The 17,047-nt window shown below is 37.2% G+C and overlaps 1 protein-coding gene across 1 annotated transcript in view; it reads left to right on the forward strand.

The window, feature by feature from the left end:
• The window catches only part of fam172a (family with sequence similarity 172 member A), a 143,474-nt gene that overhangs the window by 88,815 nt on the left and 37,612 nt on the right, over positions 1 to 17,047 (forward strand). Inside the window, exons 9-10 of the mRNA XM_017427964.2 lie at positions 737 to 853; positions 9,255 to 9,339. Coding sequence (XP_017283453.1) covers positions 737 to 853; positions 9,255 to 9,339 — 202 coding nt within the window. The remainder of the gene's footprint in view (positions 1 to 736; positions 854 to 9,254; positions 9,340 to 17,047) is intronic.

A 17,047-nucleotide genomic window follows, 5' to 3' on the forward strand; every position in this document is an offset into this window, starting at 1 on the left:
CTAATATTTATTTTCCCAGATTCCCTAAACATATACAGTAAGTGATTGTTAACCTATTGTTGTTAGTCATGTTCTCCTTTTTTTATCTTAAAGCCAAGTAGAGTGAAACAGCTTGTTCCTTAGGCCTGGCTGTAGTACTCCTTGGGGTCGGACCAGCGGTGTGGGAAGTCTATTGTAGTGTGGTAACAAGTCCTTTGTGTGACATTTTCCTTAGCGTTGACATTCAGAGGGGAATAGGAAGACGGGCTCGTGAACGCCACATTCTTTGTGACATCTGAAGGGAAAGGGTATTAAGAATGGGGACCAAGGCATTTGAATGTGCACAGGAAAGGACATTTGCACAGAACGTGACAAGGACACACTATAGTGGAACTCTGCTCTTTTATATTTCACTTTATAAAATTATGCTGTACACCAGGTTGAATCAGTATTCTTCGGTTACAAAGCTGTCCTCTGGGCTATTGCCATCCCAGTCTAAGAAGAAGGCTGACAGTGCATGCTGTACTGACAGTACTTTTTTTATTTATTTTTTATTAATTTGGCAAATATTGACTGACATAGTGGTTTGCCATATTAAAATAATTGTATTCATGTTCATATTTTTTAAGTTTTGTTTCTTATAAAGTAAGTTTTTTCCAAATGTTGTCCAAAACAGTGTCATCATCCAAAACAAGTGCATGGTTATAAACATACTTGAACTGAAACTAACACAAGTTTAATTTTCTTTCTGTGCCAGATGAATCAAAGAGAGCTGCAGGTGAAGAACAGAGTGTGTGCCGTGGCTCTCACTGACTCTTCACACAACATCTGGCTACAGGAAACCAGCAAAGGGACACAGGACTGGATGTTTCAGGTGAACAAAGCATACGCAATCAAACACATTACACATCACTTCCATAAAAAGTAAAGATAATCAAACTGGTTCTGTCTTTGAGCTTTTTCCCCTTCTTTTTTCTGCCTGACACATCTATGCTGACGTCCACATGTACCCCCCAAACCAAAACCAAGCATTAGAAGTCCTGAAGAATTGTTATTTGTTTGTCCTTTGTTATAATCAGCTTCTACTTTTACTCCTGGGAGTATCTCTATGAATAACTGAGAAAGTGCACCCTGTTAAGGTGTGTGTGTATGCAGCTTTGCAGGCATTTTGTTCTGATGTGCTTGTATGGTAACCACACAAGACAGAATGCACGTGCACATGTGCATTTGTGTTGGCTTTATATGAGAATTTGCCCTTTCTGGTGTGACCTCTGTGCCATATGCATCACCCGGGCTTACTCAGTATGCACATACAGATGAGAAACAGCCAAGACCAAAGCTGCTGGAGAGCTAGAGATGCAAATGTCATGTGCTCTTTCTGTCACACACCCACACCTAACCCATACCTGTATTTGTATTACATTCTCTCTTTATATCCGTGGCCTTTTGTTTTTGCTATTTCATCTTCACAGTTTTTTTTCCTTTGTCTGTGTGTGTATGTGGTTTGTGTGTCCAAGTGCATTATGTGTCTGTAAATGTTTATACATGTTAGTTTGAGTGTTAGGGATTTCAGATTGCATTCCGTATCAGTGTTCATTATTTAAGTTTTTTTGATTCATCTAATTAATGTATTAGATTTTAGGTGATTTTCAGTTTGTAATGAATATTCAGAACAATAAATCTGAAATAACCTTCAATGTCCAGCCAGATGAAATAGACAGGCAGGGATTCACTTACTTTTGCACTCATTAACCAACTGTCCTCTTTGGCTGGATGAAGACAGGAGTCTGCCTAATTAAAAAAAAAAAAAGGTTAACCTCTGGTTTGTTATGGATTTTACACTGGTCATCTTTCTCCTTTGCTTGAATATATATATATATATATATATATATATATATATATATATATATATATATATATATATATATATATATANAGTAAGATATAAGTAAGATATAATTTAGTTTATAATTTAGTTTATAATTTAGTTTGATTGAGAATATTTCAAACAAAGGAGGTGAGAATACATTTCCAAAATAGGTTTGAATTTAGTAAATGAGAGGTAACATGCTGGTATGTAGAACAGCAAAATGTTCTCTTTTGAGGTTTTTATTTTGGTTCAGTACCTGTTTCTGCTTTATTTAGAGCCTAGCATTTAAACGAAACAAAACAAAAAAACTTGCTGCTGTCCTGAAAAGATGCTATAACATTAAGAGTTTTGTTTGTTGCTTTTGATATCACAAACTCAGTGAGCTGTTTTTTTTTTTCTTTTATGTGATAATTCACTAATAAAACTATAATCATAAATGCTATAGTGCATTTATGGCTCCATGTACCCATTAGTCTTACGCAGTAAAACCTTTTATAAAATAGTGTTACCATTTACCCATGCAGCTCAGAGCTCACTGCTCTAAAAGGGTATTGAACAATTTCTGCTAGATTGCTAAATGTTTTATATATATTGTGTATATATTTTTAGGTACTTTTAACTATACATCATGCGTTAATTTTTGACAACAAAAACTGTCTTATCAAAAACTATTTTCATTAAATAATTCATCTAATTTGCAATTAATGATGTGTATTGTTTTTAGTTATGTCACTGACACTAGTATTAGAGCTAGTTGCATCAAAATACAGTTTGTTAATTGTTTTTGAAATTAGTATATGTTAGGGAAAAATAAGTAACGACTAAAATTGATTTTCATTACCAAACACAATCATGCAAATCTAAATGTACTTCTTTTTTTGTCATTGACATTTGTGACCAGTTTTTATATTACATCATGTCATTGGTGTCCAGGTATGAATGTCAATAATACTTGAGAAGCCACAAGTCAGCATGTGGCAATGTGTTTTATTCCATAACCTCATTCGATACATATGTGCAGTTGTTTCACCAAAGACCCCTTTGTCTTTCAGCCAGAATGGTAATCCAATGTCTGTGGACTGATGTAAGGGCTTCTGTTGTGTATTCTGATTCTTGATGTTTGCAGTTATTCAAAGACAGGCTGTGTATACTTCCTGGAGCAAAACTTTGACACAAGGAACCGAGATATCACCAACTTCTATATGGCTGGACCTTAAATGTAAACAACACTTTCATTGCACTATAAGGTATTGGCAGAATCACATACAGGGAGGATAGCCTTGATGCTGCTGCACATCCAAGAGAGACGTTAGCATTGAATCGGAGGTACGCCCTAGGTGGTATATAGATATGGGTGCCCATATGAGTAGATGCATGTGAGGTTGGGATACTCCAGCTGAGCTCTGCTCTGTTCTCGTCAGGCAGATATAATTCCCTCCCTTGGGGGTTCAAGAGGTCTTTGGATGGCGGGATGGAACGATCAGAAGAGTAGAAGAGAGAAGATGGGATTTAGAGATAAGTGCCTGCTGAGCCAGGTTACAAAGACCATATGGGTCAGATAAGGGACACCTGACGTCACAACAAAGGCATAAAATATATAGTGAGGTTGAAACTAAAGAAAAAGAGCATAGAAGAAAGAGAGATGAAAAAAGAAAGACTTATCTGTTGACTGACACAGAAGAATACAAAAAATGTGAGAAATGTTCAATTATTTAAATCCCGTTGACTGCCACTGAGAAAGTGTAGGCTAGAGCTGTGGAAAGGAAAAACAAAAAGACAAGTACAATATGAATGGAGTGAATACAGATGGAGGAGAGGGAATGAAGTGATGTACGTGGAGATAGAGGAACAGCACAGAGAGAAGAAGTGAGTGTGAGAGAGAAATCTAAATGATGGTGTACAGCTGGCAGCCTGTCACAGTCTCCAAGGTGTCTCCTGTCACTGTGCTGGCCTGCTGTCACACTCTAGTGGCCTGCCCAGAGCACACAAACACACGTACACAAACACACACACCATGCATACACAGAGAGAGTATCACGATGGTCATGAATAAAGCATCCTAATCCATAGAGATTATACAGCCACTGGAGGAGATGGGAACGACAGTCTCAGAGAGAGTGAGCAAGAAATGATCCTCAAGAGTTTCTTCTGAGTAGTTAGCTTGCAGGCTGTCAAGTGTGTTATACTCTAGGAGACTTTTGTGAACTCAGTGCACCATTATTTTTACAGTCATGCAGGTTTTCAAAAGAAGAAAAAGCGATGCAGTTTTGTAGCTCAATGGAACTTGTTGGGTAATATCGCGCAAATATGCTAACCCCGAATTATTCTTTGCATTTACATTTCTATAAACACTTCCTGGAAACAGTTTTGGACATAGATAAAGGTGTCTGTATTTTGATAGAGGTGAGCTTGCAGGCGGAGTAATTGTTCTCCAACCATGAAGTCAGCAGTTTGATTCCCATCTCTTATATGTATATAATAGTGCTTTGAGTATATGTATAAATGAATAAAGATATATTGTAAGGTTTTATAGAATTTAAAACAGTTTAAAATACACAGTGATCGTGCTGACCATTAAAAGCAGTAAACATCAAAACAGATCACATTGGAAGCTGTTTTAAAGTCAGTTTTGGCATTATGATATTGAAAGTGTGATATGGAATCATGGCCAAGCCTGAAGTCAGTGTTATTTTTGTTTTTATTTTTATTACAGGTTTTATGTAAAAGGAAGCATGCAATCATGTCATCAGCTGAATGCAGCGGTTTACCTAAAAATGTGTGTGCATGTGTTTTTTGTTGGTAATGTGAGAGAAGCAGCATGACTTCCACTCTAAACTGAATAATGCAACAGGTGGTGTATCTCATACACAGATGTTTACAAATAATAGGCAGATAACAGGGATTAAACCTCTCCTCACAGAAAGAGTGGTTGACTCAACTGTCATTTTACTCTCTCAGACTCTGCTGTTAGCATATTGGTTGGCTTTAATGCTTACTTTTAACACGAATGCTGTTTTCTAGTCTTACTACCATTTCTAGATTCTAACTCTCCTTCTAGCTCTTATTTTGAAGTCACAATAGGTTGGGGTAGAGTTATTCCACTACAAAATGGGGCAGCCCTTCAAGAAGCCTAAATTATGTTACTTATTTCCAATTATTTTACATATAAAGCTAAGACATTTTTTGCTAGAGTTCCAAATATGCAATAATATCCAGTATTTGTAAGAACATATATCATTGTACAACACAATATATTTTGCATTGAACTAGACATTACAATGTTTTTTATAACAACAAGTGAGTTTTTTTTGCAAGTGCAACACTTTTTTCACAAGTGTGCCCTCGAACAATATTTTTGTACTCAAGTTTATTTATACAGCACAAATAACGGCCATTGACCAAAGTGATGTAGAAATAATGATAAAGAAATTTAAAAATAGCACAATATAGTAATGGCAATAGAGAAAAAAAAATTAAAGTTATTAAAGCAACAAAACTGTAAGATGAAGGAAAAATTTCAACTCTCGTACTTAAACTAAAACTGACAAATTACAAGCCAACACATATAAAAGTGTTTTAAGATGACATTGTTATAGCCTGCCTAACTTGTAGAGGCAACTGTTTCCACAATTCAGGGGATACAGCTGCGAAGGCCAAAGAGCCCTATCACTTCACCCTCCCAGTAAAAACTAAAATAACTGAGACCCCCCCAACCCCAACCCTCAGCAATAATGTGCAAACCTAAAGGTTAGTTCTCAGGGAAAGAGGCATGGGGTGAAACAGGAGTCACATTTTGTCTCTACAAATATAAATGGTATTCTATTCTACTCCAGACAGAGCTCCAAAGTCCACTAATCAGCTCCTTTTTCGACACTCCCAGATCCAGGCTCAAAATCAGAGATGACAGAGCATTTTTAAGGTGTTCTACTCCGTGGAACAGCTTACCTTTGCAAATGAGAGCTGCTCAGACCCTTGATCATTTTAAATCCTTTCCTAAAACTCATTTGTGTTCACCGACTGGACAGGATCTCTTGATTTATTGTGCAGGTTTATTTTTATTTATTTTTAAAGGATTTTGTTTTATGCAATATTTCATTGTGTTCAAGATCATTGTATTGCTTTTACATCACATTTTATGAATTTTAATTAAATTAATTGTGCCTTGAAAATGTGTCTTTTAGTGTATGCACATGCATATTTGTATGTATTCATAAGAACATACAAAGAGAAACATATACAAAAATAAGTCAGTTTTATTTAGTTTTGTTTCTCTGCTGTCAATCAGTTCAATTGCTCTATTGATCGATAGACGGGCTGCTTGAAGTGATGATGCTGAGCATCAGAGGCAGCCGATGTGATGTGCAATCCGTTTGTCATGTCGCCCTTCTCTAATCCCAGCCAGCAGGCCTTGCCTTTATGTGAAGGCTGTTATGCCTGTGGTCCCCCACAGCTCTAGGGCTTTGTGCTGTGTGCGTGCATTTATGCAAGAGTTTGTGTGCACATGTGTGTTGTTGCCTTGACAAATCTATTCAAACCTCAGCCTGCCTGCCTCCATTGGTGGTGATGGCAGAGTTGTAGAGGAGGGAGGAGGGCCCTTTGAAAGACTCCCCTCCTCTCCTTCTCTCTAGCCGCCTTCAGCCCACTGCTCCACAGCCCAGCTGACATCTTCCTCCAGACAGATTGAATGAATTAAAGAAGATACAATGAGACACTTGATGTAGCAGTCAAGGAGCCCCACTGCTTCTCTGCTGCTCTGTGCAGCTCTGCCCTCAAACTCAGGCTCAGAGGAGAGCACATCTAGGGCAAAGCAAAAGATCTAAAAATACACAATATGCTACTGTTTACCAAGATGACTTTTCATCTTCCTCCAATACTAAAGCCCCCAGCCTCCTCCCCTTTGCCCCCTTTCATCTCTCTGCTGATATTTTGTCAACCTTTATGACTGCTCCTATTCGTTCTTATATATTCCTTCCAAATGTTTAAATATACGCTCTCAAATGCTAACATGATGGATTTACAGTGCTGATTATATAAAACATGGAGGATAAAAGTGAAGGGAACACATCTTACTATTTACAAGACAAATTGAGTTTGTACTGTAGCTCATTTTTATTACTCTTGATTGAATTATAGAGAATTCAGATCTTATTTTCATTCCAGCCCTTTGTGTCTTTAATTCTCAAATGAATAAACTGAATAAATGGCTTATGTTTTTTGTATTGTTTCATGTAATCTGCATATATTTAAAGTAAAGATAAAATTTGAATTTGCCATTACATAACTGTATTTTTGGAGCCCTTTTTTAGTTGGTTTGTGCTTGTCATGAGGATCATTATTCTGTGGTAAAGCAAACTTCCAGTTTAGCTTCAAACTTCGACAAGTGGTTTCACATTATCTGCAAGTACTGATGGATATGATAGAAAAGTCAAAATTCAGTCAATTTCATTTAACTAAACCAGTTTCTGAGGCTGCAAAGCATACTAAAACCATGACATTGCCATAACAGGTGTCACAAGTAATGAAAGGTTATTTTCCTAAAAAGTGTTTCTTTTTTTATTATTATGATTTCCTTCATGAAACTTCTACAGTTAGTGTTTATCTTAGATTTATCTGCCCACTTCTGTCTGCTCACCAGACAAATGTAATTTTGATCCACAGAGGCTTTTCCTAGCACATAATTTATGTAAGGGTACTTTAAATCTTCTGTTTGCATCACACTGTCTGCTCTTAAGTGTGTTACGAAGTGTTGTCCAGTCTTAATCAACCTTGCAGTTTTTGAAAAAAGTACCAATTGTTGATAATTTGACTTTCAGGTAGATTATTTGTTTTAAATAAATTGATGGCATATTTAAATTCTCACCTGACTCACATCTTTTTACCACCTTTTTTTTTGAAAGACGTTATAGAGGCCTTTAAGACTGGGTGTGATGAAACAAAATTTTCTTAACAAAAACAACTCCAGTCCCTATTTCAGCAATTTTGGACTTGGGTTCACCTGCCTTTACCTTGGGAAATCCTTTGGATTTATTTGAAATCTGTGATTTTAATTTTTTTTCCGTTTAATTTTTTGCATGATTGTGTGTGTGCGTGGGCAGGAGGGGGACGTGTGTGCATACGTGCATATGTGCTTGTGTGTGTGTGTGTTTTAGGTTAGCTCTATAAATGTAGGAAATGCAGTACATTAGTCTATCCTATTTTTGAGCATTAGGGAGTAAGTGTTGGTAAGATGATAATGCAAATGTATGGTCATTTGTGTGTATTAGTGTCTGATAGGTTCACAACACTAAATGTCTTTGTGAAACCCCCCATCCCATGAAATGCAGTCACTGACCCACACACTCAAACCTTCCCGCACACACAGCACATTAATGGCTGTCAGGGGGCCAGGGTGAAAGTAAACAAGGGCAGATAAGCAGTGAATCAGAAGGACGCCAGCTGCACATTCTAATCTCTTTACATTTTTTCTTTCTTCTGTTGAACTTTTATCTTATCTAGGGGAGCGTCTTCTCTAAGCATTCCTTCTCAGCCTCCATGTCTCTTTCCTCCATTTTTCTTGTTTTTGTTCTAACCTTACAAGCCTCAGCATACCAGTCTACACAGCACAGTCAGAAGGGCAAACACAGTTTGATGTGTTGTCATCTGCTGACCCAGCAAATGAAAGCTCAAAGCAAAACAAAAAAAAAGTAAATTGCTCCGTTCTAAGACATTGATACACTTTATTAATGATAAATCAGGTTTGAACCTTATTTGTCTGAAATACCCCACTGTGCCGAGGCACATACAACCGCAAAGCGCCACGCAGGATGGATGAAGACAGCAAAAACAGATAAAGAGGTCTTCTTCCCTTTCTGACAGTGGAGTTGTCAACCACAAGGGGTTTGAGAAGAGTTGGGGCGTTTGCAGGGGGTTATGGGTCAGCAAGCTGGGCAGACACCCTCCCCCCGGGGCACCCACTGATCAGCCATAGTAGAAGGCCTCATCTCTTCACCACAAACAAATGCCAAGCTGTCTTAGCAGCATGTCACAGAGCTTTTAATTGCTTGTTTTTGTCTCCTCTTCCCCCCACCGTCCACACTCACTTCTTTTGTGGGTTCTGTTTCTCCACCTAACCTCCCCACCTGTCCTCCTTTCTTCTACTTGGCTTCACTTTTTTCTCTTTGTTGTTCTTTATTTTTCCACATGCCAACTCCCTCCTCTCCTTTAAAATATTTACATTTTCTAATTTTATCCTTGGTTTTGCATCTCGTGAAGTGATTTTTATTGAATATTCATATTGTGTCTGCACAAGAAGCAGTCTCTGTGAAGTTTTTTTTTATTATTATTTTTTTTTTTTTCTTTAACCATTAGGACAAATGTGGCCTGAGATTTTTCTATTGCTAATCCTTTTTGTTTCTTCTTCCTACAGTACTGTTGCAACTGGGTGTCCAGTCCTGAACCCTTGGACACACAGCTCGATTCCATGCTGTTAGACTGCCCCAGAGTTTCTGCAGGTAATAAACAATCTGAGTATAAACACATTCAGCCGTAATAATAACATGTTTCAAAATCTGAGCATCCCTACTCATCTGCCTTCATTTTTCAAATACACTGACTGTCTATGGAGCTTAGTTTCAAGACTGCTAAACAGTTAACATATTAAAATGTAATTAACAGATATTTTATAAAATGTTCATGGTCAGTTTTTAAACAAACTGAGTCAAGATATCATTGACATTAATTTAGAGAAATGTAGAGAGACTAGTACAATTCAAGGATGACAAACACTTATAAGTAAAGACTTGAATGATGAAATATGTGTGCCCTGTTTGAAAACAGGTCACATATAAAAAGATTTTTATTTTGAAATCAGATTTGATCTTATTAATTAAAGAATTTTTCTTACATACTGTATTAATGGTCAATGATGGATCTATTAAAGAAGTTAAAGATGGGGTTTACAAGTGCGGGTAAGTGAAACTGTTATGGTAAATAACACATTTATGTTTAAGTGACAGATGTACAAGATACAAATGCAGTCCAGTGGTTTTGAGTGTTTGATAAACTGGGTTTAAAGTTGTTTATGGGTACATGTGTAAATAGTTAAGATTTACACATATTCTCCAAATGTGTCTTTCTCCAGTGCCCAACAATATTACTTCTTGTTTGTGTGTTTGTGTATGTGTGTAATAAGTCTTCCGGGCCATGGATAGCTCCAAGGTCTTAGTAGAGCTGTTTGAAAGGAATTGTTGTCAAAGAAGTTGAGAATCTGAATCAGTAACAGATTATTTTAAGTCTCAGATACACTGAGTTGTGTCCAGATGCTCTGGAAACTTGCCATTGGAGTTCATTTCCATTTCCATCTTCTTTGTTCCCTTTCTTTTTTTCATCAAACACTCTGTCTCCTATTTTCATTAATCCTCTCCTGCAGTGTTTGGCTTCTTGTCCTCATGCCCTCTCTGTGGTTCGCTGGTCATGATGATGTCACATCCATCATGAAAACGTGTCCTTAATGTAGGATTAGGGATGAAAGCTGTAATCCTCAACATGACTGTTGATAAGAGATGATGACTGCAGTGTTGTTTGAAGAGCGACACACGTACAAATATGCAAGCACTGAAAAACAAAAGGAAAGTTAAGCCTTAAACATACAACAATACAGTGTCTATAAAAAGTATTCACCCCACTGGATGTTTTATGCTTTTATTGTTGTCATAAATAAATCAGGGTCAGTATAAATTGTCCAACAAATAAGAAAAATAATAAATAAATAATAATAATAAAAAAAAACCTTTCTTAATGTCACAGTGAAGTCACTGTAACAGGGTAAAGAGCTGGTCCAGTGTTCCACAGCCAGGACGGAACCGGCATTGTTCCTCCTGAACTCAACTCAATGTACACCCTTGATCACATTCTCTAATCTTTTCCTGAGTTGAACAGTTACTTTAAATGGTGTGAAGATTACATATTTTTATTTAATTGATATTTTTCTGAATGTTGGAAGACGGGATGTGGAAGACTCTATGGTCGAATGGCAAATAATGGTGCACAACTTTTTTTTATTACCTTTTTAACCTCTCCAGCAACTGAAAGCACTTTACAGAGCTTTCATTTACCCATTACACTCATACACCGATAAGTATATTGATGGGTAGTGGGGATACAGTGTCTTGCCCAAGGACACTTTGGCACACGACAAGGGCTGGGGATCAAATTCCCAACCCTCAGATCGGAAGTCGACCACCATTCTCATTGGGCCAAGGTGCCCAAGTCACATGCTTTTTGGCAGGCAACCCTACTTGAGATTGAATATGTGTGTTCTTCAACAGTGTTTTTTTCTTTGCCACTGTCCCAGAAAACTTAGACTGGTGAAGAACCTAGGCAACAGTAGTTGTAGCACAGTCTCTCTCATCTCACCAGCTGAAGCTTGGAACTCCCTCAGAGTGCTCACAGGTGTCTTGGTGGCCGCTCTCACTATTCTCCTTCTTGCATGGTCACTCAGTTTGTGATAAGACGACCTGCTCTGAGTAGATTTACATGTCCCATATTCCTTCCACTTCTTGATGATGGATTTAACAGAACTCCTGGGAATGTTCAGAGCCTTGGAAATTCTTTCGTATCCATTCCCTGACCTTTACTTTTCAATAATCTTTTTTTTCTGAGTTGATTTAGGACAGTCACTTTAAAGGGGGTGGATGTAATATTATCTATTTTACATATTATAAACATATTGCATTGATTTTTACATTGATTTGTTTAATTGGTATTACTCTGATAAAATTAGATTTCAGTTTGACACTGAAGTTTTTTTTTATTTATTTATTTGGTTTGTTTTTGTCTAACGGGTCAATTTAATTTGACCATGATTGATTTATGACATCAATAAAAGCATAAAACATCCAAGATGGTAAACACTTTTTTATAGGCACTGTATATCTTTAATAAATATTAAAAGCACCACCTTTCACTCTACATACAGTCCTGCTCACCATTATTGGCACCCATGAAGTTTAAGTACATATAAGGGAATATTTACTGAAGGAAATTCATCAAGTGAAACAACATTTTATTGCTGATAGCTTGTGCTTGATGCAAAACAGCAAATGATCAAAAACATTTAAAAAGATAAACATTATGAGGAAAACAAAGAAAAACATCATTTTTACCATGCCAATGGTATTGGCACCCTTTGCTGCAAATCAATATGAAAACCCATTTTGGCTCACCTGTTGCAAATCACACATAAAGATCACTTGTGATGGACTGCCTCCACACATATGACATGAATTAACCAATGAATGATCATGAAGATATTCACTCAGCTATGCAAATCATGAAGGGGTGCCAATAATGGTGAGCAGGACTGTATGTGTTTAGGCATCATTGTATATATTTGTACATAGCCGCAGAAAAACTGAAACACTTAAATCCTAGTCTCATCTCTGTCATCACTCTGGAAGTTCAGATTCTGTGATTTTTATTCTTTTTAAAGCTCCTGAGTGACATCATAGTGAATGTATAGGTCATCTTACACATGCTCCACATGTCTGTGAGCACATCTCTAACATTCCTATCTCATCTCACTTACTAAAATGGCTTGTTCCACATGGAGCAGTGTGGGTGGGTGGCCTGGACATCTACCAGTGAATCAGCTCCTTGAAATGTCATCTAGCCTTCAATACAAAACGTGTGCTTTATTTCATGTTCAAATGTCATTTTTCTTTCTTTTTTTTTTTCCAATTTTATACTTTGACTTATGTCTCTTCTCAGTGACTGCTGTCAATCAAAAGACATCTGTGGTATGTCGAAAACACTGAGGTCACCTTTCGGTAACTTTTATTATGCCTAACTTTGCCCAAACACAGAAAAGTTTGACCCAGCATCTTTTTGGTATGTATGCACTATTGACTTGTGCTGTGTTGACTTCTGCTATTTTATTAGAGCTGAAAAGATCTGGGTCTCCAGCCTGTTAACAGAGCTGCCAACTGAGCTTGTCTGTGGTCTTTTGGTGGCAGCTTCTGATGTCAAAGGTTGACTCAGTCATCTTTGTGTCCTTGGCAGCCTGGCAGGTTCACAAGCTGCAGTCATTGTGGTGAAAGTTACAGCAGAGCAACAGAGGTGACAAGGTTGAGAGAGGGTTGAGGGAAGGCTGTCAGGGCATCACAGCCCAGCACTTCACTCAGGACAAATACCACCATGACTGCTGTTGTCTTGGTTACGATAGTTCTGGTCTGTGTGTATGTGTAGGTGTTGGTAATTGGGGGGTGAAGATAGAGCCTCTCAACAACAGAAAATAAACCTGTGAATCTTTGCGTCCATGCACAACATGCGCACATAGTCATAGACACACATCACAATGTGAACCACTGCTCTTGTGTGTAGCCAGGCAGAGCTAGGCCTGGGGCAAGGTTGGGGCTGGTGTGGAGAATGGCATATGTTCAGACAGACACACACTAAAATGTCTGAAGGCTAGCAAAGTATTGAATGCGTATTGGTCATGCAGCATCATGGGAAAATGGGATGAAGGATAAATCCCAATTTTTCTTCATTGCTGTTTTTGTTGACTTCCTCTATATATCTACTTCATCCATTTTTTTCTGCTATCTCTATGTGTGTGCAATGATGGTATGCTGATTGTGTTTACCATACTAGTAGACTTTTGGCAGAAAGGTGGAAGGAGATGTGGTAACAAATCGTGACTGCTGTTCTAAATCACCCATGGAGCATGTAGGTAAAAAATGATAATATTGCATAAGTGGATGTTCAATATGAGTTCTTTTTAAACTGTGATAAAACCTGAATACGTTCCTGTGTGATTAGATGTTTATCCTTTTGAATATTTGGAATTATATTATATTTGGAACTAATTTCTTTTATATTTTTGTATTTTTTATATTTTATTATTTTTTTAGCTTGGAAAACAAAGTGAATTTGTTTCTCCTTGAGTCATTTGTTTGCTGTTTGGCACAGGGTCGTTAACAGAATTTTATCTGTAAGTGGAACAGGCTAAACATGCACATGAAGTGGAACCAGGGAGAAGCTTTCCTTGCACGTGTGAGAAGTGTTAGGAGTCTGCACAAAAATGGCAGAAATAAGTTCTAAAGTTCACTTTATATCAGTATGTTACCTTTAAACCATTTAACTAAATTATATTAAGTTTAAAAAATGGATAAAATACAAAATCAGAGAAGTAGTTTTCAGATTTTTTTGGCTTAAGACCTGTGTCTCTGTTTAGCTGTTTTGTTTATTTTTGTATGCTTTGTAAATGTTGGTTGATTTACATAGCAGCCTGTTCTGAAGTTGTCTTTATATTTTACAATTTTGAAACTTTTTGATAACATTAAAAATGTTGAAATGTTTTAAAATCATTTGCAATTTCTGATGCTCTCAAACATGCTTGTTGTCTTCTCAATTACATAAAAAAGGGAAAAAAATAAAAACAATTTACTTCTTTTTACTAGTAAAATCATCATTCAGTGGTTAATCCCAGTTATTGGGAAACTGACCTTCATTTAAAATTTTAAGCACAAATGAGAAATACATATACAAAATCAGGATATTTGCATTATTTTCTGAAACATTTCCAATTCTTTTTAAAATTGTTTCTAATTTTGGGGGTGCTATAAAGTTCTGAGCTGAAGCCAATAATTGTCAGTGTTCTTCAAAAGGTTATTTATTTTTGTCACTTATTTCATAGCCTTTTAGTCTTGTGAGATGGATGATTTTTTTTGTTTGATCAGTGAGTCTATTTCAAAGCTGGGAAAACCCCCTTGCTAATAACAGGCACATCCATAGGCACACACACATGCACACAAAACTTCCTCTTAGGTGATTATTCATTGTCCAAGCTGATTATTAATTACAAAGGGAGAGCTCTCTGAATGTAAACACTGATTAATGGCTAACAAAAGTAAGTTAATGTCTTACCTGTACTTTAATTACTAACCCTGTTCGTATACAAGCATCCCAGCTTAAAGCTGTAATCAACCATAATGGAGTACAGAAAGGGAATTTGTTCTGTTCATCAGTTTTCACAACAATCAAATGTTGACTTACTGTTGTACATAAATTTCTATTGGCCCAACTTTTTAGCTTTTCTGATGTTTTTTTCTATACTTATTGTTAGACTGTTGTTTTATTTTTTGCTTTTTTTTTTTACTAAAGTGTCGTAAATAAAAACAGCAGATAGTGTCAACAAAAAGGGATGGAATGTTTTTGAATTTTTTTTTTTTTTCTGAGTGTGCTCTTTTAAGTAGAGGCATGCTGACACGCACTGCCATGCTAATATATGGGATGTGCTCTATCCTGATGTAGTTTTTACTTGACTGTTACACTCACCTCCCTGATCCATGCACTGTTGACCATGAAACACTCCAGCTGTCTGCACCTCTTCCCCCTCATAACCTCCTTTCCATACACACCCACGCATGCACACAAACACACCACACAACATTCAGCATAGACTAAATTTTTTTAAGAGGAAGCCGAGGACCACTCAGATGAACCCTTTGCCCTTTAAGCATTGTTTTTTCAGCTTGGTGTGGTGGAAGTCTGCTGCCTTGGTGGATGCTCACATGCAAATATATATATGTGTGTGTGTGTGTATGTGCGTGTGCGTATGTGTGCATTTTCATGTGTATTTTATTGTTTTTTTTGCCCAACCGATGCAAGGTCTGCTAATGTTACAGGAAGTAGGCAGGTAAACTATGGTGAACTGGACTTTAACCTTTGAACTGTATTCAATGAGGTTGGGTCAGGCTATTGTCTGGGTCACATTTGTGAGAGACAAAATCATTATAATAGGAAAACTGCTGATGTTAAGTATTTGGGGTCAGTTGTTTCAGAGCATAAAAATGTGACACTGATTGTGTGATACAGTAGTAGTTTGGCTTGTAATTAAGGCTTAATATTATATATCATCCCATTAAAATATAATCAAACAAATACATAAACCTGAGTAATAAATACAATTCAAATAGAACAGTCAAGTCATGTAAAGCTGGTTGTTACATTTTTGTGTTAGAAGTATTCAGAGTCAGAATTTGAACAGTTATTGCATGTTATTAAATGTCACTGGTAGAATTATGTTCAACACCCATAGTTAAGGTTTATCAGTGAAGGTATAGTGCTATGAACACTGGCAAAGAGCCTTTACAATTTTATATCTTTATTAAATAATCATGGACCTAATAATTTCTTAAACCACCTTTTCAATACATCACTGTCATACCCTATTTGCCATATTTAAGCATCACAAACAGAACATCATCCAAAGCCTGCACTTTAAATTGCCAACTCTACAGTTTTGTCATTTTAAACTTGTGCTGTGCAACAAAATATAGTTAAAAAGAGCCTGAATTTTGGTGAAAAAATGTTACAAATCTGCATTTACTAGAGTAGTAATCCATTCTAGTAATCCCATAAATCTATGTGATGTTCTAGCTTTCTCCCACAATCAAAACACATGCACATTTGATTAATTAATGATCCTAAATTAAGTTTAGATGTAAGAAACTGCATTTGTGAATGTTTGTCTTGGGTTTCTTTGTGTTGGGCCTGCAATGGATTGTCAGCATATCTATTGAACAGGCTACAATGGAGTTTATTAAATGCCTTTCCATCCATCCATCCATCCATCCATCCATCCATCCATCCATCCATCCATCCATCCATCCATCCATCCATCCATCCATCCATCCATCCATTATCTGCCACTTGTTCCAGAGTAGGGTTGCAGGGGCAGCAGCTTGAGCAGGGAAACCCAGACATCTCTTTCCAGAGCCAAATCTTCTAGCTCTTCTGGGAGGACTCCAAGACATTCCCAGGCCAGCCAAGAGACATAGTCTCTCCACCCTTTCCTGGGTCTTCCCCAGAGTCTCCTCTCAGTTGGACGCCTCCCTTAGGAGGCATCTATCTAAGATGCCTGAACCGCCTCAACTGGCTCCTCTGGATGTGGAGGAGCAGCGACTCTACTCCAAGTCCCTCCCAGATAAAGTAACTTTTTTACCTTAGCTACCTTGCGGAGAGAACTCATTTCAACCACCTGTATCCGCGGTATTGTTCTTTTGGTCAATAATTATGCCTAAAAATTTATTTTGAACTCATGAAAATATAAATCATCAAATCTTATAAGGCAAAACTTAAAGTGTATACAAAACTGCAGTCACAAGGTCACCTACCAGCACAGCAATGACTCGAAGCACACACTGAGGATAATATTTG

The sequence above is a fragment of the Kryptolebias marmoratus genome, linkage group LG1, assembly GCF_001649575.2.
Source record: "Kryptolebias marmoratus isolate JLee-2015 linkage group LG1, ASM164957v2, whole genome shotgun sequence".
In the NCBI taxonomy this organism is placed as follows: Eukaryota; Metazoa; Chordata; class Actinopteri; order Cyprinodontiformes; family Rivulidae; genus Kryptolebias; species Kryptolebias marmoratus.